Here is a 27,157-nt window from a genome sequence, read left to right on the forward strand (position 1 = left end):
TGGCATGTAGTTTTAGGAGGGGAAAGAAGATGTATTCCTCACATAGCTGATGACTGACTTTAGGGATAAAGGTTAAAGACCTTGGAGGATAACAGAAACTTATCCCTTGTACTGAAGTGGCCCTTCTGAAAGCATACATATTCTAGCTCCTATCTCATAAAAACTTTGTTTTCATAGGATCTTGGGGTTTTTGGAGCTGTGATGAACAAAGCTCTAACCCTGTCTTGTTTTTTCCTCTAATAAAGGAAAGAGAGAAATGATAAGCCAGTTCACACACTTCCATTTTTTAACCCAATTTCTTCTCATCATCAAGAATTCACTCACCTCCCAGGAGAGGAGAAATCAAGCTCCTTTGAGGAGGCATGAGCAAGTTGGTCTAGGGTCTGCCTTGCCATGTGGCTGGAGAATGCAGCATACATATCAGAGGCAGGGAAGGAAAAGGGACTGTATATTGGGATCTGTAAACACAACAAGAAAAATGGTACACTTGTCACCATAAAACCATTTGTAACAAAGCAGTATGTAAATAAATTTGTAAAATTTATTGTGTGCATTTAATTTACTGAATACTTTGTGTTAAACACTGTGCTAAACAATTTACATACATTTTCTCATTTATAATCTTATGAGGCAAGTAGTATTATTATCCCCATTTTACAGACTATGCTATCAGATTACTTTTCAGTTGCTTTATCTATATTTATGCTCTTGTTCCTCCAGCTATTAATACACTGTAAATGCCTGGATGGATATCATTTTATACTTACCCTACATATGAGGATAATCTGGCTGTGAAATTTCTTGTCTTAGGACTACCAGGGTTGGGCTGAAGAAAGGACCTTCCTATATAGGAACCAATGAACTCTGTTTTCTTATGCATGCTTTCATTCAGTATTTATGGATGACCACTCTGTGCCAGACCCTGGGCCAGGCACGAGAGACAGAGAGATGAATAAAAAACATAGTCTTTGCCTTGATAGAGCTCTCGTATTTTTGATAGTCTGGGAAATTCTTCTTTCTCTTACAGTTAAACTCCTTGAAAGATTTGTCTATGCATACCATCATCAATTTCCCTCTTCGCATTCTTTCAATTATTTTTTTAATTGAAAGACTAATGATATCAGTGTAACAGAGTTGAAAAACAAGTCAACTTATATAGTTTCAGATTCTATATGACAATCTTGTTTTATTTGAAAACTGAGCTATAACTAATATATTATACAATTCATCCTTTTAAAAAGCTCAATTCACTGGTTTTCAGTGTATTCAAAGTTATGCAACCATCACAACTAATTCCAGAACATTTTCATCACCCCAAAAGGTCAGGAGGTTGTTACGAGACACAAATAGTATATAATGTATTCGATAAGCTGGAAAGGGCCAAACATAAGTAAAGAATGTTCTTATACGTCAGTACAATTCTTAATGGTTAGGGATGTGACTCTCCATACATACCAGTGATTTTGAGGTCTCTACTCCACGCCTTGCTTGCCTTTCTTCTTTGAAGTGTATCAAACTCTCCAAAGGGGAGACAGCAACTTTTATCTGCCCCTGGCACTCTCCACTGAAGTCCGTGATGTTGTACCAGCCACAGACAAACTGGAAACCAGAGAGAAGTGGGGAGAGGTCCACTGAGGCAAAGCCAATCACCCTCTCTTCATCTGTAGGGGAAAGAGAAAAGCTGGGCAATGTGGCTAGGTATGTCCTGCCACTGAGATTAGAGGCTGCACACAGAGAAGCTGATTCAGGGGATAGAGGAGTTCAGTGATCCCAAAGCCATCGGAGAAGACAGATAATGAAGTTGAGAGAGACTGGCAACCAAAGCCTGCCTTCCTGTTAGGAATTCCCTTTCTGTATGGTGGGAAAAAGCTGGCAGGCTTGCACTTCATTCTTTCTCTTTTTTTCAAAGAGATGGAGTCTCACTCTGATGTCCAGGTTGCAGTGCAGTAGCATGATCATAGTTCACTGCAGCCTCAAACTCCCAAACTCAAGCGATCCTCCTTCTTCAGCCTCCCAAATAGCTAGGACTATAGGCACACATCACCATGCCCAGCTAATTTTTAATTTAATTTTTTTGTTGAGACGCAGTCTCACTATGTTGCCCAGGTAGTCTTGAACCCCCAGCCTCAAGTGATCCTCCTGCACTGGCTTCCCAAAGTGTTGGAATTACACATGTGAGCCACCCCACCTAGCTGGTCCTCTTGATATAGGCAATTAGAAAATAACACTAAACTTAAGAACTTATTTTTCCTAGGCTATCATGTCTCAGTGATTTTTCTCAGGACAGTATGTCTTGCAATTATGGAATTATGAGAGATTTGCATTTTGCTATTTCTACTTCTCTGTATTTTCCAAATTTTCTACATATGTATTATATTTAATTAAGAGCAAAGTAATGCAAATTAAAAAGGAAAGACAAATAACTCCCTGGAGACCAGTTTAGGGTGCAAAATGAGCCTGGGCTCAGGCTCTTCTCTATATGGTAAGGGGGCTGCCCTTAATGACTGAGAAGATTCTCTTTTTATTGGACAAGCTACCATGCAATGACCTTCATTCTCATTTTCTTTGCTACTTATTCCTCATTTCTGACATGAAGTAGCTGGGGACAAACAGGCCTCTGTCACTACATGAATTTCTATTTTACACAGGCTCCATTCTGTACAGTGAAATCAAAGGCTGGATCTACCAAACACTGACACAACTATAGGTCCATAAATTGCTTAATAAATAGAGGAATGCAAATTTTCCAGAGGAGTAATCGTGAAGTTCCCACAGTTCCTTGGGCACATTCCTGATGATGCTAAATTCATCACATACTGCATAACATTTGTTTGGACAGCTTGCTGTCCTTTAGACTCGAACCTAGCTAAAAGATGAGAAAAGGTATTAACACTATGTTCCCTACGCTGTCCATACCTGGCATAACATCTTCCTGCATGAAAAACTTGATATTCACTGAAAACACAAGTAAACTGGCCAACCTAGAGCGGGACAAAGGAGCAGTGTGCCACAATAGCAAATCTAGGTATGGCTTTGACTGGAAAACACATTCCTCTAACTCCCTGAGCCTCAGCCACACACATAAAATGAGAAGTATTGAACCAGATTCAATATCCCCTTTGGTTGAGCAGGTGGCTCATGCCTGTAACCCCAGCACTTTGGGAGGTTGAGGAGGGAGGGCGGCTTAAGGTCAAGAGTTCGAGACCAGTCTGGGCAACATTGCATGACCCTATCTCTAAAAAAAAAAATTGTGGGGTATAGTGGTGCATGCCGGTAGTCCCAGCTACTTAGGAAGCTGAGGTGGGAGGACCTTGGGCTCAGGAGTTCACAGCTGCAGTGAGCATAATCCTACCACTGTACTCCACCCTGGGAAACAAAGTGATCCTGTCTCAAAAAAGAAAAAAAAAAGATCCCCTTCAACTTGGAAAATTTTTGATTCTATAAACACTTGAAGCTGTATTCCCCAGAGTGGGGTTCAAGTAATTCTTACCCACTGGGGATGAAGTATGATGGAGGGTTCTGCCTAAAATGAAGGTAGTACATCTTAAACATACTTGAGGAGTGCTTTGGCTAAGCAGATCATGGAGAAAAGGAATGGCTTGGAAGAGTTAAATTTAACATCGGATTAACAGGACAATCTGCCATTCTCCATTTGCAGTTAATGTTCTAGTCATTGAGAACTTCCCTCAACTCTTTCTTGACTTGAGGCTTTGTATTTGTTTTCCCCTCTGACTACAGTAAGTCCTGACCCTTCATTCCTCAGCTCAGGTGTGCTCCAGGAAGCCTCCTCTGACATCCTAAGTCTGGGTAAGACGTCTCCTATCAGAGTACCCTATATTTGCCTAATCATACTATACTGTACTTTTTATGTCCCACACTGACTGTGAGCTCTGTGAGGACAAGGGACCATGCCTGTTTTATTTTTATCTTTGTATCCCTAGTACTTAGCATGGTGCCTGACACAGAATAGAAGCTCTGCTGAACACAGCTTGGTTGGATTTCAGTATTTTCTATACTAGATTTGTTGAGTTTGTGTGGAAACAATAGAATTAACCCATTCATGCTGGAGTTTGCACATTTTTTTATAAAAAATCAGACCTTGGTAATGACCTCGAGCAGTAGGATATAATAACTCCCACAAGCTTAGCATTCCTATAATGGAACACTAGGCATAAATAGGTTAAGGGGAGAGAGACATCTACATACACTGAGTGGTGGTCAGTGTTGTCTAGGCATTTTCCTCACTTTCATTTATGACCAGATCTTACTGAGACCCTCTTGAAGTCCTGGAAGATAGGGAATGTATTTTATTCTCTATACTCCAATAGTCCTAGCATAGTACCTGACACATAGTAGACATAATAATAAAAATAGCTCCATTTATTAAGCAACAATTATGTGCCAAGTACTTTACATATATTATCTCAAATCCTCACAAATCCTGCAAGGCCAATACTATTATTCTAACTTTATAAATAAGAAAGATAACAGGAAAGAGGTAAAGTGATTTAATTCAGGCCACGGAGTTATTATAGTAAATAGCAGAGCCAAGATTTGAACCCAGGTCTGCATAAGACCAAAGTTTATTCTCTTTTTCCTGCTAAAATAAGTGCTGAATTGTGAACCCTGGTCTGCTTGAGAATCTCTGTGGTACTTTAGAGAGAAGAGAGAAAAAGCCTAGAAAGGAGGGTGGAGCTCAGCTAAACAGAGCAAGAATTCCTTGTGTTGATTCAGAGAAAAGTGAGTTATGATCAGCTCTTGCTGTATTTACGAGGTTGGGTAGCAGTGGAGGAACTAAGTGAATCCAAAGCAGCAACATAGAACTCATCATCAAAACAAGGGACTCACAGCAGCACTCACCAACAGGAGCACAGGCGGAGAGAAAGGTCAGTAAATTCCCTTTACGTTCTGATTTCTCTCGGGTCTTTATTAGGGTTTGAGGTTAGCTCCAAAAATCACCACTGGCAAACAAAAAACTGTGACTCTGTAGGCTGTGTAGGCGACTCAAAACAAATGAAGATTTGGAAATCAGGGCCTAGCTGGAATCCTAAAGGAGCTACACTTAGAGGAGAGATTTAGTGAGACAAAATTTTCTAAGCTGTAAGATGGTTAGACGTCCGCACTACCTCAATTTTCCAAGTTTTCCAATCTTACTAGCATGGTAAGGACAAACAGTGAAGGCTGTACAACCAGTAAGAACTGGGTTCAAATATTGGCTCCACCAATTCATAGTGACATGCCCTTAGTCAAGCCACTAAACTTCCTTGGCCTTCAGCTTTTACAGCTATAAAATTAGACTAATTTTATTTTTACCATCAAGAATCAGAGATGTTTGTAAAGTTCTTAGCACATTACTGCTCGTTAATAAAAACAACAAAAACTGATATGGTATTTACTAAGTGTCAGGCTTAATTCTCCAAAAACCTTATGATAATAATACTACCTATGAAGTAGCCTCAATTTTACAGATATGGAAATAGGCACAGAGAAGTCATTTACCCAAGGTCACACTGCTACAGTAAGGGGCAGAACTGGCATTTGAATCTGAAGAACCTGGCTTCAGAGTCAAGGCTCTTAATGTTGCTGTGTTATGCCTCTTAATAAAACTGGGTCGAAAGACCATAATATCAGCACATCCCTCTTGGGAAGGTTCTTAAAAATAAGAAAAAATATGTGGTTAGACTCTTGTCTTGTGTACTACCTGATAATGCAAGGGTCTTGGTTAATAAGCCAGAGTCAACAGAAGGCTTAACATCATCATACAAAAGTGGGGAGAAACCACTTGTATGTGGCAGGCTGTACATTATGATGGTTGACAGATACAACAGGAAAGACTCAAACATACTTGGATTTCTTCACTAACCAGGTAGTCAAACAAAATTATATAATTTTTAAGTACTTGAATTCTGTAGGAGAATAGGCCAGGTATGGTGGCTCACGCCTGTGGTCTCAGCACTTTGGGAGGCTGAGGCAGGAAGACTGCTTGAGCCCAGGAGTTAGAGATCAGCCTGGCAACACAGTGAGACCTTGTCTGTACAAAAAATAATTAGCGGCTGGGTGTGGTGGCTCACGCCTGTAATCCCAGCACCTTGGGAGGCCAAGGCGGGTGGATCACGAGGTCAGGAGATTGAGACCATCCTGGCTAACACACTGAAACCCCATCTCTACCAAAAATATAAAAATTGGCGGGGCATGGTGGCGGGCGCCTGTAGTCCCAGCTACTCAGCGGGCTGAGGCAGAAGGGTGTGAACCTGGAAGGCGGAGCTTGTAGTGAGCAGAGATCGCGGCACTGCACTCCAGCTTGGGCGACAGAACAAGACTCCATCTCAAAAAAAAAAAAAAAAACAAAATTAGCTAGGCATGGTGGTGCGCGCTTTGTGGTCCCTGCTACTCAGGAGACTGAGATGATCACGCCACTGCACTCCAGCCCAGGTGACAGAGCAAGATCTTGCTAAAAAAAAAAAAAAAAAAAATCCTGTTGACAATTCACTTTTTTTTTTTTTTTTTACAGGAGAATAATGTGGCCTTCTGGGGGATTACCCTCTACCACATATCTGCATTCCCAGCACCATCGGGAGTGCTTCACTTCGTTTAAAAAAAAAAAAAAAAAAAAAGGAATGGTAAATTGTCAACAGGATGTGAGCTTATTTTTACAAGCAAGCAGATATTCTTTTAACAGAGTTCGTACCTCCTTTATGCCAAACTTTGAAGACCAGGGTTTGTTGTGGGTCCAGAAGCAGCTCTTTTGATAGCCTATTAAGAAAAACAACCACTGTAAACTAAGTGTATAGGAACTTTCTGTAGTATAAAACTTAGATTTGAAGAATATCTTGTAATTTGCAAAGCACTTTCCCACACTATTTCATCTTCTTAGCCATCTTCTAGGATATATTTTTCTTCACAGTTAAAATGAGGGGATGGAAGCTCAGAGAGGTGAATTAACTTGCCAAGACTTGAAAACAGGCTTCCCTAACACAACATTTCCTCCCCACCACTCCCAAAGTTTCCCTAAGACAGAGGAGTTCCTCAACATGCATTTAAGAGTTTTATTGGAATGGGTAAAGATTCTGCTTATGCCTTAGAATGAGAGAATGGTGAGAAGGGAAGAGGAGGAAAAGAACATTTACTGAGTGCCTACCTTGGGCCAGGCATGGCACCAAGTGTTTCATATACATTTAATCTGCACAAAAGCCTGTAACAGGGACATTATTATCCTTATTTTATAGATGATAAGATTGGGCTCAGAGAAGTAAAATGGTTTGCTTGAGGTCACTGAAGAGTAAGTAAGTAGTAGGCCTGGGATTTGAACCCTGGCTTGCCTGACCTCAACACTATACCATGCAGAGGCAAGGCAACAAAGTAAGAAAATGCCTAACTTTCATACCAGATAAAGAAGCTGAAGTGAAATCCACTGAACACCTCCAATACATTTATATATTATATAAAATACAGTTTTAAGTGACAAAGCTTTGGAAATTTCCAAACCAGGTGCTAGGGCTCCAGGTAAGCAAGAAGGAGATCTAGAGAAAACCAAGAGGCTTGATTTCATTCCCCAAACACCACTGGGGAAGTGAAGAGAGCCTACTTCCAGACCAATGAGAGGCACGGTCTAAAGTGAAACAAGGACTGGTCAGAGATTCTAATTCTAGCTGGGAGTCAAAAGACTCACCTCTGAATTGTAGCTCTACTATTATCACCTGAGCGACTCTGGCCATGCACTTAGCTTCTTCCAGGCCTGGTTCTCTTACCTGTTAAATGGGATAATACTACCGACCTGCAAGTTGCTATGAAGATCAAAGGAAACAATTTTGTGATAAGGGAATTGTAAATAGTGTCATTATTCATTTTTCTTCCAATCCTGCCTCTGTTACCAACAGACTATGTAGCCTCCCTGGGCCACAGTCTCCTCAACTGTAAAGTGAAGAGATGAAATCAGGAGATTGCTCATGTCCCTTCATCAACTTTGTGAAGTTTTGTAATTACGTTAGGTTTTTAGGTTGTGAATGAACAAATCACCTCCACTTAGAAGCTCAGTCCTCTGGTTTCCTGCCTTTTGGGGAGGATTTGATATTTTATATGAAGTACTCTGATGGCCAGAATTTCTATGATTTCCAGTAGCTCACCATATACAGCACTGAGTTTTCACTGCAGTTCTAGCTCCTGACTCAGGCCAGCCTCTCAAATTACAAAACACTGAGCATGTGACCAACTGCTGAGACTCAATTAAAGTACACAAACACTGTGAAAAAACAGAAGACCAGACACCATGGGTATGGCTAGTGTTGGTGGACAAGAATTAAACTTTATACAGGGTGATACAGTATAACTTCTAATAATGATTTTGTTACTATTATCATAACATTGCATCACATTTAATAAAGTTTAATTCTTGGTTTCCTATGCCAGCCCCCTCACATTTAATTAGCCCTCTTTGTCCTAATAAAATCTGAGTGGCACTGCACAGTGCCTGACAGGACTTTACCTCCTATTTTTGAGCCTCCCAAAGGAGACCTAACATTTGTTGTATACCTGCTTTGTACCATAAGGCCCTAAATGTCATCTAATTTGGACCTCACAATGACCTTATAAAAATGACCCTCACTTTTCAGAGGAATCTGTGGCTCACAGATGTTACGTAACTTGACCACACAGTCAGTAAATTACAGAGATGGAGTTGGAGGCCAAGTGTCTCTGGTTCAAATGCCCAGGGTCTTTCCACTACACCAGAAGTCTTTTCCAAGGATGAAAATCCACAGCATTTTCTGAGATTAGTTCTCTTTGTTCGGAATATCTTTCCAACTCTTATTCACCTGGATAACTTATATACATTCTTCAATATTTAGCTGAGGTGTCTTATTTATGAAGCCTTCCCTGAACTTCTAGGTTGTCCTAAATAATCTTTTTTTCTGAGCTCTACCAGCATCCCCTTCTTATTTCTCCTTATTGTAATTTTTTTTTTTTTTTTTTTTTTTTTTGAGACAGTGTCTTACTATATTGCCCAGGCTGGTCTCAAACTCCTGGGCTCAAGTGATCCTCCCACCTTAGCTCTACCATCCCACATTGCCACCCCTCCCCTCCCCCAGTAGCTGGGATTATAGGCATGTGTTACCACACCCAGCTTGATGGTAATTTGTTATTGATATTTTTTCCCAGGTAAGACCATGCACTCCTCAACTGCATGAAGTATCTTAATCATCTTTAATTCCAAGTGCCTAAAACAGAGAGGTCCTCTCACTGAATAATTTTTGAGCATACTGAGAAGAGTTAAAAACATTAAAACAAAACCTTTAAACCACTGCTTGCTGTGAATTCATAAACACTAGGATTAAATAATTGCTGGGATAACAAAAGCATTTTCCAGGTCTGCTCAAAAATCGCGTTGGTTATATTCCTTGCTCTGACTTTGTGTCCTGGAACAAAAAGCAGATTCTGGAAGGCTGATGAACAAACAGATAACACAAACCTTGACTGCTGTTGAAAATTCCAGATGGGGGAATCTGTGTTTTCAACCACTTGGGTGTATATAGGAGATGATTCATCGGCTGTTGCAAAGGATACACAACAACTGGGTATCAATACTTTCCGCTCTGTCAAGGGGCTCCCTGAAATAGAATACAGTGGAGTGACTGTACTTTAGGGTACACAAGAAGCCTCAGATTATACAGGCACAAGCAGGACTATTCCTGGCCCTCTTCTACCTATGGGGTCTTTGTTCAAGCTATCCCCCTGTGTCTGAAATGTTTTCAGGCTGGGTGTGGTGGCTCAAGCCTGTAATCCCAGCACATTGGGAGGCCAAGGTAGGAGGACAGCTTGAGCGAAGGAATTCAAGACCAGCCTGGGCAATACAGTGAGATCCCATGTATATAAAAAAAAAATTAACCAAGCATGGTGGCACATGCCTGTAGTCCCAGCTACTCAGGAGGTGAGAGGATCTCTTGAGTCTGGGAGGCAGAGGCTGCAGTGAGCTGAGATTGCACCACTGTACTCCAGTCTGGGGGACAGAGTGAGACTGTGTCAATCAATCAATCAATCAATCAATCAATCAATGGATGAAATGTTTCGGTGACCTTTCTGCTACTACCCTGTCTTTTTAAGACTCAGTTCATAAATATTCCCCAAAAAGAAGTGACTTCTCTCATGTCCTGTACTTTGTGGGAAGATGGAAAATACTGTGTTGAGAGGCAAAAGATAAGATAGAACTACAAGGAGTCCTGAACCTAAGAGTCAGATGACCAAATATCAGCTCTGCCATAAATGTGCTATGTGATTTTGGGCAAGAAGTATCTAGGCCATAGCTTCTTCAACTGTAAAACTGGGCATATTATACTTACACTTCCAAAGATATTGTAAGAATTAAGACAAATACTAAGAGTAAGTAACACTTATATATCACTTACTGTGTGCCAGGCACTGTTCTACGTACTTCATATATATAAACTCATTTAATCCTTACAACAACCCTGTAAGATAGCTATTTCTATCATATAGATTATTTCTATCATATAGATTTCTATCATTATTATTTCTATCATACAGATTTCTAAAAATTAGGGTACTGAAAAATTAATTAGTTGGTCACATATTTATTAAATGGTAGAACTGAGAGTCCAATTCAAGCATTCTGGCTCCAGAGTCCATGCTCTAAAATGTCTCCTATATTGCCTCTACTATGGGGTTAACAAATGTAAAATACTTGGTGCTGGTGAGAATACCTAATGTTAATTTTTACAAGATCAGGTTTCCAATGTGGGAGACTTGGTCAAGTTATTCTGTCTTAGGACAGTGTAAAATGCAGACGGCTGATGATACTAGATAGTCTAACTGAGCTGTACAGGAAGATAAGCCACGAGCCACGTGTGGCTATTCACCTTTAAATTCATTAAGACTAAAGATAAAAAATTTACTTCCTTGGTTGCACTAGCCATATTTCAAGTGCTCAATAGCCACATGGGGCTAGTGGCTACCATACTGGACACTGAACCCACAGAACATTTCCATCATAGTAGAAAGTTCTTTTGGACAGCACTGAATAATAGACACTTTACAAAACATAGACTATATATTTCATGAGATCACTTTCAGCTCTAAAATGCTATGAATGTCAGGATTACAGATGAAGGAAAAGAGATGAGCAGAGCAGAAAGGAATAAAGTATGTCCTAAACATAATCGACATGCTCCAGGGAACAGATTCTGTATGTGTATTCTAACTGGGTTGTCTTCTTTCTAATTGTCTAGCTCAGAATTCTCCAAATCCATACTCCCACTTGTCCTGTAGGTGAAGTTCATCTTTGAGGCTCCACCCTTTTCTCCATCTCGCTGCTCCTTTCAGTAAGTACTCCTCCAGGGTCCTCAGTCTGTCCCTCTGGACAGAAAGCATTCTGATGAACAAATTAACACTCAGGAACTGCTGATTTTATTCCTCTCCACATGCAGTTTAATATTTAACAAGTAGTCTTTAAAAGATAGGTTCTAGTACCATCTACTCTGACAAGCCTCCCTAGGTGGAATCACTGAACTTTATACCCTCAGAGCTTCCAACTTAAAATTTCTTTCAGGGGAAGAAAAGTAGCTATAGCTTTGCTTTGATATGTTTTCCTCAAACTAAAGAATTTCCATTAGACCAATTCTTTTCAAACTTTCCCACCAAAGTAACAATGATTCAGAGAAGAATAAACATTAAACTCTGAAGTGCAGGAGTCCCGGTTGCCTTGAAACAACTATAATAAGCATAACATCTAGCAGGCTTGTCTTTTATTTTAGCAATTCATGAAGGTTTTATATTATATTCCATAATACAACTATATTTGTATCTGAAATGTATAAATGAAAAACAGCATTTCTGTTCCCAAATCTTTGTTAAAAAATTGACATGCTTATTATTTAATCTTGTGACTTCCAGCACCCAGGGCACAAAACCAGACCAGATGACATTACTTTTTCAGTCATTTGTACTGGAAATAATTAATAAAGAAAGAAACTGCGTGATGGGAAGAGAAAAGAGAATGGAGATTTTGTGAGGAGGCTTGGGAAGGAGAACTGAAGAGAGATGCTAGCCTTGGAAGGAAGATCTAGTGGCGTCCACAAAGCAGGAGAGAACTGAGGCATGTGCAAGTTGCCAACAAAGCAGGACCTGGAAAAAGGCTGAACTAAGAAGCAGAGGAGCCTTAGAACAGGGAAAGCATTAAAGATATAGAGAAGAACTCTATGAGGAGCAAAACAACAAAACAAAACAACCTCTGGCTACAACTTGGCCAAACCAGTTTACAAGCTATTAAAAAAAACCTTTTTTAAGGCTAATCAAGGAAAGCAGTAGGAGTTACAAGCGTATTCTTGAAAGAACAGGGAAAGGTTAATAAAATAGTAGTAACCAGTGAGCTATCTTCTTAAAAGTTTTAGTGAAACTGAACAGTATTTATGCGGATTGACTTGTGGAGCATCTACTCCCGCCTACTTTTATTGCATTGTATTCCTCTCTATTGTACAGATTGGAAGGGTTAAAAGCTACATTTCTTGGACTCTTTTGCAGCTAGGGTATGGATGCAAATTGGCCTCTGCCAATCAGATGCCCTCACAAAAGATCTGGAGGGCGGGAGGCAGAGGACATCTTCCTTTTCCTTCTGCTTTTGCTAATAACAAGGATGATGATGTAGAGACATTGTGTTTTCTGATCTAGCGTTTGGTCCCTGGGTGGAGAGAGGCCCTGTGGCAATGGCGATGACAAGAGCTTCTGATTCTTAGATTTCAGTTTTGGCACTGCATTCTGAACTTAAAAGATTTAGTGGTTTCCTCCTGAAAGTTTAGCCTAAAGCCCACTCCTCTAGACCTTCTAATGACTTAAAGTACCTTAATATTCTATATTAAACTTCTCTCTGCTTAAAATGGCTGGAGTGGGTTCTGTTTCCTCTGCCTGCTATAGCTTTCATCTCTCATTCTTTCTCCCATTTTCCTTTTTGGTCTTAAGCTTCAACTGATTTCTTTCAATAAAATGTCATAAATCCTCACAACTAGGAAGAGATAACCTGGCTCTACCATAGCAACTCTCAAATATTCTATAATAATCTGTGTTTCCCTCACTAGACTGAGAGCTCTTTGAATGCACAGAGTAGTCCCAAGGCCCTTATTAAAGGGTTGCTGACTCCCCACTGCCCTTTGTCTACAGATAGTTGCCCAGGGTTACAGAGAAGAGTTGCCTTGTCTGCTTGCAGTACATACTCATAGAGGATAGCAACATCTTCTCAAGAAAGCTCTGAGAAAGATCAGCAGAGAGGACCAATCACTGTTCCTAGAGGCAGGACACCTAGGTTCCAATATACGCTCTGCCGTTGCTTTAGTGTGACATATTGGATACACCACTTCATTCTGGCTCCCTGGGCCTCAGTTTTCTCATCAGAAGTAAGGGCTCTCAAACCACTTTCCACAGTAAAATTCTAATTCTAGATATATATCAATCTTGCTCACATCTGTCTCTTATGGCAATACCCCCTGTCCCTCTGGTTTTATTTGTTTATTTATTTATTTATTTATTTTTTGAGATGGAGTCTCACTCACTCTGTTGCCCAGGCTGGAGTGCAGTGGCACGATCTCGGCTCACTGCAACCTCCGCCTCCTGGGTTCAAGTGATTCTCCTGCCTCAGCCTCCTGAATAGCTGGAATTGCAGGCTTGTGCTCAGCTAATTTTTGTATTTTTAGTAGAGATACGGTTTCGTCATGTTGGCCAGGCTGGTTTTGAACTCCTGATCTCAAGTGATCTCCTGGCCTCAGCCTCCCAAAGTGCTGGGATTACAGGTGTAAGCCACTGCGCCCGGCCATCCTCCAGTTTATTTTGAAAGCTACTATTTGCTAAAGGCCTTGAAATAAAACTATTTTAACTTAGGAAAAAGATAGTTCCTTATTTAGACTTGAACAGACACATTCCTTTTAGCCAAATAGGTGGGTGAAAAAGAAATCAGCTTGGGAGAGCAGGTGTATCAGGTTTCTCTGGCTCTCCTCTTGTAGGTGGAAATTCATCTGGGCCTGTTTACATTCTGAAAAAGGTCAAGTTCTGAAATACTTTTGGAAGCAGCCCAAAAGAAGGCTGCTACACCCCTCCACAGGGTTGGGATGCACATTGAGAACAGTTAAGAAGACTTGAGGTCAACCAGTTATGCCATTTAATAATTCTTGATCTGTGGGAGACAGGCACAGACAGATAATTACAACCCAAGAAGATAAAGACTATGCTAAAAACACATGGGACCCAGAGGGGCCCTGAACTCTGCCTGGATGGGCTAAAGAATGCCTCTAAAAGTTGATAATATTGAATCTGATTTTGTTTTTTACTCAGTATAACTTATGCTACTTCAAATTATTTTACCTCTCTGTTCCTTACTTGTCTCATTTGTAAAACAGGGCTAGAAACACCTGTTTTGTCTAACGTAAGTGTACAAATCTTAAGAGTATTGAAGCTGATCTTAACAGAAGGTTCCTCAGAGCTTTTTCTTACAAAAGTATCCAAGAAGTTCTTTTATTTTCAGAACCAGGACTACAGTGGTGACCACAGACCATTTCAGAGCTGCTTCAGAATTAAGCTTTGCTAAAGGCAAAGCTCCGAATTCGGGGCTGTTTGTTAATCCTCTGCATAAAGGTTTGCACGAAAGAACCATTCATTTCCTTCCTTAAGAAAGAGCTTCCAAGGCATAAAAGGGACAGACACTCTGAGAACACTGTTAAGGCAAGAGGAAAGTCAGAAGTACAGATTGTAGAATAATGGTCTCCTACGAGAACGTTTCTGTTGCCTATTCTCCATTCTTGCTGCCTACCTTGCTTCTTTAGGCTTCAGAACTTGAACTAATGTGACGGCCCTCTCAGTGACTGCTGCTTTCAGTTTTATCCAGTATCTTTTTCATATTGCCACCAAGATTTCATGTCTGGTCAACAAATATGACCTTGTCTCTCCACAGATTAAGGCTTTGTTGGTTTCATCTCACCTGCAGTGTCAGTCATGTAGCATACAAAATGCTGCCCATGTAGCCTAATTAGTCTTTCCAGCCCCATTTCTCACTACTTTTTACTCACATTTAATGACCTTTTTTTGGCCAATGTCCCATTCTCTCATAGTACCAAGCTTTTGACCATGCTATTTCTTCTCATTAGAATGCCTTTTTCCTCTTTCATTCAGCAAACTTGCTCCTCCTCCTTCAAGAGTAGACTAAAGTGACACCAATACTTTGAGGCCTGACCACCCCATTAGCAAAAAAACTCCCTCTGTGTTCTCAAAGTTTTCCTATACCACCACATCCACCCTTCCACAGCTTTCCTCTTTCATATTGTTTATTCCTCTGTACCAAAAATGTTAACATATCTCTCCATTAGGCTGTCTGTTCCTTGGGGACAGGGACTGTGTGTTGTTTGTTTATCCCAGCACTGTGATCTTCATGATGCAGCAAAGCAAACATAATGTCCTCCTGTTTTATGAATATGAGACATAACACCTCTCACATTTCTGGCACGAGTTGCAGACCTGTAAATCACTTGTTATTTAGCCTCTAGGTAAAATGACCTGAAGTTACATAGTTAATGTGCTCTGCAGAGCCAGGTGGGCAGGTCTGTACTCAAAGAGACGATGGGCAGGTCTCTATACTATAGGTCTATACTGTATACTCAGCACAGTGTCTGACTGACACATACATGTTGTGGGAGGAAGGACTACATGGGCTTATCACTGCAGGGTGGAAATCAGGATACAACAGTGACGTCTGAAAGTCAGATGTCTACCATATGCTTGCCTTGACCTGGCTGAACAGAAAGAACTCTGTGAGAAATTTAAGAGAGAACAAGTTAGGGGTCTGATGATCTGATGGTGGATAAGGAAAAGAAAAGTATCTATCTAGGTTGATACTCAGGTGGCTGGACTGGGGAATTTACGATATGCAACAAGTTCAGAAAAGCTTTCATGTTGCTTAAACCTTTAGGATTGAGAAAAAAATATTTATCAGTTAAGATAATTAACAGATCCTGCCATGATTTGAAAGACTTGTGAAGAAAGGAGCACACCCTGAAGAGTTAGACATATGCTCCTGGATAGGTGAGGAGAGCATACCTTTCAAGCTCAAGTGCATTGCTCTTTCTACAAGGATGCTGACTGCAAATGTTCCATCCAACTCAGCAGGGCCCTCCTGGGTCAGGCAGACTTCAGCTGTGGTGCTGCTGCAGGGGACCTGAGTGGAGGCAGGAGACTTCTGGTGGCCGGAGACTTCTTCCGGTGGAGAGAGTTGGACCTCATCATTTCTTCTGGGGAGTTGCTCAGACTCACTGTGGCTGCTGCAGTCCATAGAGTCCAGCTCATGAGTGGGCTCAAGGTGTGAGGAAAGAGAAGAAAGAACCACATGAACTCGCAAGGCAGCTCCTGAGAGGTTGGAAGCATTTCGTCCAAACAGAGGATACACACCTAAAAGAGGATGGAGAAGAATAAGGCTAGTCAAGCAGGAACCAAGGAAATACTCACTGAGGGTACTGTGGTCCTTTCTCCTTTGAAAGGTCTACAAACTCCAATACATCAATTTGCAAAAGAAACTATGAAGCTGGTAGAAAACAAGAAAACTTTTACCCTGCCCTAACTATCTTCAATAATGAAAAGTAGGCTGAGTGTGGTGGCTCACACCTGTAATCCTGGCACTTTGGAGACTGAAGTGGGCGAACTGCTTGAGTCTAGGAGTTCAAGAGTCTGGGCAACATGTTAAAACCCTATCTCTACAAAAAACACAAAAATTAGCTGAGCATGGTGGTGTGTGTCTGCAGTCCCAGCTACTCAGGAGGCTGAGGTGGGAGGATCACTTGAGCCCAAGAGGTTGAGGATGCAGTGAGCCATGATTGTGCCACTGCACTCCAGACTGGGTGACAGAGCAAGACTCTGTCTCAAAAAACAAAACAAAATAAAATAAACAAACAAACAAAAAACCCAAGTAATGAAAGTAGTAAGATCTCTGATTTAAAGCCAAAGCCAAGTGACTACCAGGCAGAGCTGTTGTGGAAGGGATTCATGCGCTGAGAGGCAATAAGACTTAAAGAAGTCTGAGATTTGATGAAATCAAGAGTGGCCTATTTTCTCTTCCTCGTGTCTCATGGGCTCCTGTTTTTAGACCTTCTCCCTATCGGGAAGCTGTCTTGACACTCAATTTAGCTATGTTTCACTAGGGTTCTGGCAATATTTTCAGGGGTCGAGGGGAAGTAGGAGGTAAGCGGAGACCAGAAAGAAGTATAAGGGAGTTAATATTTGTTGGGTGTTTTTCATATGCCAGAATCTCAGAGGAGTTAAATAAACTGCCAACATCACTCTTCCAGTAAGTGGCACATTTAAGCCCAGAGATTTGAATTTCACCAACTTGCTGAATATTAAAATAAGATTTATAAAACAGAAGGTACTAATAGTTCCTCAAAATCTCAAAGTTTGCTTCATTAGACTCATTTCAATTCAGGAAAATGGAGTTAACTGATTCATAGATGGCAATAATATTAAACCTTTCCTGTTTTAGATAACCAGTTTTCTTCTCAAAGCAATGTGTAAATTATTATGATTATCAAAGGAAAATAAGGGCAGGTCATTACAGGCGGGAAGACACCCAAAAGCAACACAGTTAAATCCTTATCCTCGGGAAAATTAACAAAACATGGAAGTAAGGTTGGATGGATGGCTTGATTCATTCAACAAACACATCAAATGACATGCCTTGTATAAGACCCGTGTACAAGAGAATAAAAAGCTCAGACAAGAGGGATATGGAGAAGTATGAGGGAAATGGATGATCTGAAAAGCTAAATATTACCTTTGGTAGCACTCAATAAAAAGAGATATTTGTGTCTGAGTTCCTATACTTAGATCTAAATTCAGTGTCCTAAACCTACTTTCTTCAGCAGAATGAAGCTAAAAGCCTGTCTTTATAAACTTTAGTTCAAGTGAACTTGGTTCACTTCAAGGACATTTTCTGTAGTCCCTTTGAAGGGACTCTAGGCCTGCTCAGATAAAACAGAGCACATGGCATTTGATGTGCTCAACAGAGCCAGATTTATACCTGTTAGGTCCAGAAAGAACCAGAGAATTTGGGATGATCACCTAGATACACTCAGTTCTCCTCTAGCCTGGGCCACCCACTCAACAATAGGGTCTGAGCACAGGGCTAATAGGGCTAACAAAGGGTCATGACTCAGTTTCTTCGACTGTAGAGTTGGGGAAATAACAACTAACTGGACCGCAATATTAAGCTGAATAAAGATCATATTTGTAAAGAATCTACTCTGGCTACCTCTAATTCATCTTAACTACAGTCACTAGCTTTATTTTTCTAAATGCAAAGCTATACACTCCTCTTGTATTCAGAAACCATTGTACTAATTTTCCATAACTCTCAGGAAAAAGTCCAAACTTCAGCTGAGAAGAGAAGGCTTTCAACACAGTACTCCTGCCTACCTCCCTAGCTTCATCTCTAATCACTTCCAAATCTATGTATGCTAAGATGCAGCTGTCCGAAATTACTATAGTCCCCAAAATCTATCAAACTGCTTCATTCTCCTGTACTTTCACCCATGCTGTTCCCTTCTTTAGAACACCTTTCTTTACCCCTTTCCTTGACTTATACCTACATCCTTTGAAACTCAGGTCAAGTATCACTTTCACTGAGATGCTATCCTTAGAGATGTTGCATCCCTGCATTCCCATAGCACCAAGAATACCTTTTTCATAGTTCTCATGCCTCACTGTAATTATTTACTTACTATTGTATTCTCCTATTAGACCGTAAACTCTTTAAGTTCAGGAACTAGTTCTTACTCATCTTTGAATTCCCAGGTCCAAGCATATGTATCAAGTACCAAGCAAATGTTTGAAAGAAAAGCACCCAGCACAAAAATGCCACCTGCAAAATGTTACCCTTTTCTTTTCTGCTCTGTCAACTAGTTTATTACCATATAGATTTTCTTTATGGTTCCAAGATGTGGTGACCAGAGAGGAAGAATATCCTGGTCCCCTCAGTAGGTATGCTTTTCAATATAATTAATAAACTAGCATTCTAGATGATCATATAGGCTCTTATATATGTGGTTACAAGTAGTTCCCTAAATTCATTCATTATTTCATAAGTGTTAACAATGTTCTAAGCACTATGTTAAATGCAAAAATCTGATGAGTTTGGATGCACCCTAATGCTACGAAGTTCACAGCCAATTCTTCGACCTATGTTGATCCCACCACAGTACTAGAATTAGATAACACCCTTTCTTAAGCAGGCAGTGGAACTTTAAAAACAATCTCTTTAGGGATGAGTTCATGTCCTTTGCAGGGACAGGGATGAAGCTGGAAACCATCATTCTCAGCAAACAAGAACAAAAAACCAAACACTGCATGTTCTCACTTATAAGTGGGAGGTGAACAATGAGAACACATGGACACATGGAGGGGAACATCACACACCAGGGCCTGTTAGGGGGTGGGGGGCTAGGGGAGGGATAGCATTAGGAAAAATACCTAATGTAGTTGACGGGTTGATTGGTGCAGCAAACCACCATGGCACGTGTATACCTATGTAACAAAACTGCACATTCTGCACATGTACCCCAGAACACATATATATAATATTATATATATATACACACACACACATATATATACACACACACATATATATAATCTCCTTAGTTACAAGAAGCACTACTAAATTATTATTAATCTTTCCGTGTGCAATAATGGAAGGAAAACTTACTAGTCTGTGACCCTGGGCAGGTAACTCAATCTCTCTCAGCCTTCTTTTTAATGAATATAAATTGGGTATAATAGCTATCTCACAGGATTGCTGGGAGGGTCAAGTAAAGTAATGTCTGACAGAGTGTCACGCATAGTGTTTGACACAGAGCAGGTGCTCAAACTACAAGAGTTGAATTGGGCTCCTCACTTACCACTGACAGTTAGTGTCCTCGCTGACCTCTCCCCAAGTCTGGCCAGGTCCACATAGGCTGAGCCAATCCAGCTGTCTGTCTGATGGGGTCTCTCCACACTATCATTGCCATAAGCTTGCCACACTTGGATCTCTAGCCTCTCCTCCCTGAAGTACCAAAGCAGTGATGGTCCCCTGGTGACTTCTGCTCTTTTGGATGCCTTGAAAGTGACGATAATCTGCTTTTTGTTTACAGATTCCTTGGGTTTCTTGAGAGGGGTCCAAAAGGCTTCATGATCATAGAACTTGTAGCGAAGGTAGCAATATGTATTCTTATGAATATGGTTGTGGCCAGCAAGCAGCACGCAATGGATGGGCAGCCACAGCCTTGGGGTGGAGATGGTGACAGTGGCTGGCTCCCCTTCATCCATTCTGACAAAATCTTTCAGGCTGTTCTCAAAGCTCCAGCCCAATAGCTCAGCAGCTTCCAAGACCCGCTCTCTATCTCCACGATGCGTGAAGGAAACTGAAAGCTCCAGACCACCCACGATCTTCTGCATGAGCTCCAAGCCATGAGGTAGGCCCCCATCTTCTGGTAAAATGATAGGATACCATCCTGTGATTCCTTATGGGAGAAAAGAAAGATTCTCAATTATAGTCTTAAAAGTAAACAAAAAACAAGTTTGTTACTCTCCACCCCATAGTATCCCATCACCCTGGCTCAAGACAGAACAGAAGACATACCCCAGTGAATCAGAGTTTGTGTTCATCTGACCACTGAGAGGTAATGAGATTAGATGGGAAGAACAAAGGCTAGGAGTTGGAAGATCTGAGTTCTCTTTGGCTATGGCTAGATCTAGTGGTTTATTATGAACAAGCCATTAATTTCTCTCAGATTTGGTTTCCTTAGCTCACAAATGGGAAAACTGATGCTAGTGCTGTCTCCCAAAGTTGTTATGATTATCCAATGAGATAATGGTTTAGAAAGAGCTTTGAGAGAGAAGTGCTTTAAAAGTGTGAAATGTTTATAGTACTATGAGTACAATAGAAAAGGCCGGGGTCAAAAGAGATCTGGGGTCTAGACTCAAGTCTTCTACCAAGGGAATCGGCATTTAGAGAACACATACCAAGGACCAGGTGCTAGATTTCAAAATCTTTCTCTATCGCCCAGGCTGGAGTGCAGTGTTACCTGTAACTTTGAACTCCTGGGCTCAAGTCATTCTCCTGCCTCAGCCTCCCGAGAACATAGGACTATATGTGTGTGCTACCACGCCTGGCCATTTTCCAAAAAAAGGTTTGTGCTTGTTTTTTTTTTTTTTTTTTTTTGCAGAGATAGGGTTGTGTTGTGATACCCAGGCTGGTCTTGAACTCATGGCCTCAAGTGATACTTGCACCTTGGTTTCCCAAGGTTTTGGGATTACAGGAGTGAGCCACTGCACCTGGCCAAAAACTACTCTTTATTAAACATCTAGTATGTGTCAGAAATTCTGCTAGCCCTTTACAGATATTATTTCATTTAATTCCTCTGATAACCCTGAGAAGTTCTGAGGACTAAATGGGATAATAATCCTTATTTTACAGGTGAGAAAGTGGAAGCTCAGAGACCTGTCCACCTTATTACTGCTACCAAGTAAGAGAGCCAGAATTTGACTCCAGGTCTAGCTGGCTCTAAAGTCTACATTGCACCTAGTATAGGTTCACACTATCTTATCTGAAACCTTTAAGGCCAGATTTATTTCTGAATTTAGAATTTTTCAGGTTTTAGAAAGGTAATAGAGTACATAAACTGAATATTATATAATATTATATATCAGGGCCCACAGATAGTAAATACTTAAGGCTTTCTGGGCCATATGGTCTCTGCCGCAGTCACTCAGCTACTGTGGTAGCTACTGTGGTAATAAAGTGGCCACAGACAATTTGTAAATTAATGGGCACAGTGTGTTTTAATAAAAGTTTACATAAATAGGCAGTTGCCTAAGTCTCGTATCAGCTGAGGTCAGATTTGGCTCCTCAATGAGTTAAAAAACTTCTATTTTCAGGGTCTTTTGGATTTTGGCACTATATAAAACAGATTGCGGAATGATAATATTCACAGCAATTTTCTGAGAAATGTTTTACTGAGTGTATTTTACAAATGAGAAGATTTAGGAGATTAATTTGCTGAAGATTACTTAAGGTTTTATGACTTTTGCACAGGTATTTAGCTTTTCTGGGCCTTCTTAGTTTTTCTCTGTGAAATGAGGAGGCTGAAAATTTTGATCTCTAAGGCTCTTTTTCAGCTTGATAGCCTAAGAGCCTAGGGCTTTGGTTCTATGATTATGTTTCCCCACAGCTTAATGGTTCTTAACATTTTTTTGGTCACAGACCCTTTTGGCTCAAATGAAAGCTATTATGCCCCCGAAAATAAACAAATACACGTAGACACAAAATTTCATGCCATTTCAGTGTTTAAGAACTGCATAGATTATTAGATGGTTACTTTAGCTCTGCGATTCTATAATTGAGGGTATAGGTAGGGAAAAACAAAATAGAGTGCTCACTTTAGAATACGCTGAATACAAAGACAAATGATATATCCTTAATTATCTAAAAGGTATATATCCAAGGGGTTAATTTTAATTCACAGAGATGTGATTTCCCAGATGGTGCTTGTTCTCTCCCAAACTGTAGCTAAGTTATAGAAGGAAGGAAATTGAGGTGTCCTATGTGCCCAGCCCTGTGCCAAGATTTTTCACATGTAAGATTTCATTAAATGCTTTAATAATCTTGTGAAATAGATATTACTATTTCCATATCTACAGATGAGGAAACTATGGATCTGAGAGATGAAGTAACTTTGTTTAGATCACAAACAATAAGTGACAGAAGGGAGTTTTGAATCCCATATCAACTTGTGCAGACTTCTGTCTGGCAGGCACATACACAGTACCTGTTTATTAGGGTAGTGCTCAAATATTAACTCACGAAAAAATTGGGAGATGTGTGACAGAATTCTGCAAACTAGATTACACAATCCTAGGCAGGAAGATGGACAACAGAAGGAAAACCTACACTTATTGCACACCTACTATGTGTCAGGTACTTTATATAACCAATTTAATGAGTTCCTACCTTATAGACTTATCAGGATTAACTGTATCCATCCCACAAGATAAGAAAATGGGGGCTCAGAGAGGTCAAATCACTTGGTCAAGGTCACCCAGTTACTAGTAAGTAGGATGGGATCAGTATTTCCAGACTGCCTTGGTGGTTGTGTCTACTTTGGGGGGCATTTATCCTATATCCTTATTCCTTCTATAGTGAGAGAAAAAATAGGGAAAAATAATGAGTGAATCTGGATTTCATTTCAGGTCCTGCCACTCACTAGGTATGTGGTTTTGGCAAACTACTTAATCTCTCTAAGTTTTCTCATCTGACACATGAAAATAATAAGATCCTATATCCGTACTTGTCAGGGTTACTGTGAAGCTCAAACAAGATCTGAGAAAATATTTTACAAAGTACTATATAATATAATGGATATTGCCATATTCTTCATCATCATCATCATCATCTTTCTTAGGGAAGGATGATAGTATAATGTCTTGAGCTTCTTTGTTTTATTAGAAGACCTTCAGAATGATTAGGGAGAAGACTTAAAATGTTTCAAGAAATGGAGTTCACGCATGATTTGGCTCTCTGTGTGTCTGTTACTGGTGTATAAGAATGCTTGTGATTTTTGCACATTCATTTTGTATCCTGAGACTTTGCTGAAGTTGCTTATCAGCTTAAGGAGATTTTGGGCTGAGACAATGGGGTTTTCTAAATATACAATCATTTCATCTGCAAACAGGGACAATTTGACTTCCTCTTTTCCTAACTGAATATCCTTTATTTCTTTCTCTTGCCTGATTGCCCTGGCCAGAACTTCCAACACAATGTTGAATAGGAGTGGTGAGAGAGGGCATCCCTGTCTTGTGCCAGTTTTCAAAGGGAATGCTTCCAGTTTTTCCCATTCAGTATGATATTGGCTGTGGGTTTATCATAAATAGCTCCTATATTTTGAGATATGTTCCATCAATAGTTTATTGAGAGTTTTTAGCATGAAGGGCTGTTGAATTTTGTCGAATGCCTTTTCTGCATCTATTGAGATAATCATGTGGTTTTTGTCGTTGGTTCTGCTTAAGGGATGGATTATGTTTATTGATTTGCATATGTTGAACCAGTCTTGCATCCCAGGGATGAAGCCAACTTGATTGTGGTGGATAAGCTTTTTGATGTGCTGCTGGATTCGCCACCTGCCCACCCTCGCAAGGGAATAAAATACCTAGGAATCCAACTTACAAGGGATATGAAGGACTTCTTCAAGGAGAACTACAAACCACTGCTCAACGAAATAAAAGAGGACACTAAACAAATGCAAGAACATTCCATGCTCATGGATAGGAAGAATCAATATCGTGAAAATGGCCATACTGCCCAAGGTAATTTATAGATTCAGTGCCATCCCCATAAGCTACCAATGACTTTCTTCACAGAATTGGAAAAAACGACTTTAAAGTTCATATGGAACCAAAAAAAGAGCCCACATTGCCAAGACAATCCTAAGCAAAAAGAACAAAGCTGGAGGCATCATGCTACCTGACTTCAAACTATACTACAAGGCTACAGTAACCCAAACAGCATGGTACTGGTACCAAAACAGATATATAGACCAATGGAACAGAACAGAGGCCTCAGAAATAACATCACACATCTACAACCATCTGATCTTTGACAAACCTGACAAAAACAAGAAATGGGGAAAGGATTTCCTATTTAATAAATGGTGCTGGGAAAACTAGCTAGCCATATGTAGAAACCTGAAACTGGATCCCTTCCTTACACCTCATACAAAAATTAATTCAAGATGGATTAGAAACTTAAATGTTAGACCCAAAACCATAAAAACCCTAGAAGTAAACATAGGCAATACCATTCAGGACATAGGCACGGGCAAGGACTCCATGACTAAAACACCAAAATCAGTGGCAACAAAAGCCAAAATAGACAAATGGGATCTAATTAAACTAAAGAGCTTCTGCACAGCAAAAGAATCTACCATTAGAGTGAAAAGGCAACCCACAGAATGGAAGAAAATTTTTGCAATCTACCCATATGACAAAGGACTAACATCCAGAATCTACAAAGAACTTAAACAAATTTACAAGAAAAAAACAACCCCATCAAAAAGTGGGCAAAGGATATGAACAGACACTTCTCAAAAGAAGACATTTATGCAGCCAACAGACACATGAAAAAATGCTCATCATCACTGTTCATCAGAGAAACGCAAATCAAAACCACAATGAGATACCATCTCACACGAGTTAGAATGGTGATCATTAAAAAGTCAGGAGATAACAGACACTGGAGAGGATGTGGAGAAATAGGAACGCTTTTACACTGTTGGTGGGAACGTAAACTAGTTCAACCACTGTGGAAGACAGTGTGGCGATTCCTCAAGGATCTAGAACTAGAAATACCATTTGACCCAGCGATCCCATTACTGGGTATATATCCAAAGGATTATAAATCATGCACTATAAAGACACATGCATACGTATGTTTATTGCGGCACTATTCACAATAGCAAAGACTTGGAACCAACCCAAATGTCCATCAATGATAGACTGGATTAAGAAAATGTGGCACGGCCGGGAGCAGTGGCTCAAGCCTGTAATCCCAGCACTTTGGGAGGCCAAGACGGGTGGATCACGAGGTCAGGAGGTCGAGACCATCCTGGCTAACACGGTGAAACCCCGTCTCTACTAAAAAATACGAAAAACTAGCCGGGCGAGGTGGTGGGCGCCTGTAGTCCCAGCTACTCGGGAGGCTGAGGCAGGAGAATGGCGTAAACCCTGGAAGCGGAGCTTGCAGTGAGCCGAGATCGCGCCACTGCACTCCAGCCTGGGCGACAGACAGAGCGAGACTCTGGCTCAAAAAAAAAAAAAAAAAAAAAAGAAGGAAAATGTGGCACATATACACCATTGAGTACTATGCAGTCATAGAAAAGGATGAGTTTATGTCCTTTGTAGGGACATGGATGCAGCTGGAAACCATCATTCTGAGCAAACTACCACAAGGACAGAAAACCAAACACCGCCTGTTCTCACTCATAGGTGGGAATTGAACAATGAGAACACTTAGACACAGGGCAGGGAACGTTACACCCCAGGGCCTGTCATGGGGTGGGGGTTAGGGGGAGGGATAGCATTAGGAGAAATACGTAATGTAAATGACGAGTTAATGGTTGCAGCAAACCAACATGGCACATGTATACCTATGTAAAAACCTGCACATTGGGCACGTGTACCCTAGAATTTAAAGTATAATAATAATAATAATAAAAATAGAAAAAAGAAACGGGGTTTCACCATGTTAGCCAGGCTGGTCTCGAACTCCTGACCTCAGATGATCTGCCTGCCTTGGCCTCCCAAAGTGCTGGGATTACAGGCGTGAGCCACTGCGCCCAGCCTGTGTTTATCCTTTCTTCAGGCTTTCTCCATCTATAAAATTAACCTCTTCTGTTCAGCTCATTGGAACATTGGAACACATTTCATTTTATGAAATGAAGTATTCTAGATTGCAAATAAAATAAATTAAGATCTTTAAACTAAAAAAAAGTTTCAAGAAAACATTTGAGGTATTGGAGAAAGTTCAGAAGCGTGTGTTAAGGGCTTGTGATTTTTTTTTTTTTTTTTTTTTTTTTTTTTTTGAGACGGAGTCTCGCTCTGTCGCCCAGGCTGGAGTGCAGTGGCCGGATCTCAGATCACTGCAAGCTCCGCCTCCCGGGTTCACGCCATTCTCCTGCCTCAGCCTCCTGAGTAGCTGGGACTATAGGCGCCCGCCGCCTCGCCCGGCTAGTTTTTTGTATTTTTTAGTAGAGACGGGGTTTCACCGTGTTAGCCAGGATGGTCTCGATCTCCTGACCTCGTGATCCGCCCGTCTCGGCCTCCCAAAGTGCTGAGATTACAGGCTTGAGCCACCGCGCCTGGCCAAGGGCTTGTGTTTTCTTTTGAACATCTTATAAGAGAGACAGAGATGATCTCTTGTAGGGAAGTGAAAGGGAAAGGGTGGCATCAGAAAGTGATAATCTGGGATCCTTACCAGATCTCTTGATCAGCAGCTCTTTTGTTGGAACTTTTACTACTCCAAGCAGATACTCTTTGCATGACTGAATACTGATTATATCACTGGCTGTTAAATCAAGCAAAAAAGAAAAATTATTTG

General features: G+C 40.6%; 1 protein-coding gene across 8 annotated transcripts in view; it reads right to left on the reverse strand.

Annotated features, from left to right (window-relative positions):
- Positions 1 to 27,157, reverse strand: part of C2CD3 (C2 domain containing 3 centriole elongation regulator) — a 155,202-nt gene that overhangs the window by 33,979 nt on the left and 94,066 nt on the right. For 5 of the 8 annotated variants that reach the window (XR_013404124.1, XM_077963779.1, XM_077963780.1 and 2 more), the window contains 7 exons: positions 27,035 to 27,124; positions 19,926 to 20,528; positions 16,081 to 16,428; positions 9,464 to 9,602; positions 6,689 to 6,753; positions 1,456 to 1,661; positions 325 to 458 (listed from right to left, as the gene is read on the reverse strand). Coding sequence is in view for 4 of the 8 variants with exons in the window: in XM_077963779.1 (XP_077819905.1) it covers positions 325 to 458; positions 1,456 to 1,661; positions 6,689 to 6,753; positions 9,464 to 9,602; positions 16,081 to 16,428; positions 19,926 to 20,528; positions 27,035 to 27,124 (1,585 nt within the window). In the remaining 4 variants the exon portion in view is untranslated. The remainder of the gene's footprint in view (positions 1 to 324; positions 459 to 1,455; positions 1,662 to 6,688; positions 6,754 to 9,463; positions 9,603 to 16,080; positions 16,429 to 19,925; positions 20,529 to 27,034; positions 27,125 to 27,157) is intronic. The other 3 variants (XR_013404127.1, XR_013404125.1, XR_013404126.1) reach the window with 1 other exon arrangement.

The sequence above is a fragment of the Macaca mulatta genome, chromosome 14 (assembly GCF_049350105.2).
Source record: "Macaca mulatta isolate MMU2019108-1 chromosome 14, T2T-MMU8v2.0, whole genome shotgun sequence".
NCBI classification, from domain to species: domain Eukaryota; kingdom Metazoa; phylum Chordata; class Mammalia; order Primates; family Cercopithecidae; genus Macaca; species Macaca mulatta.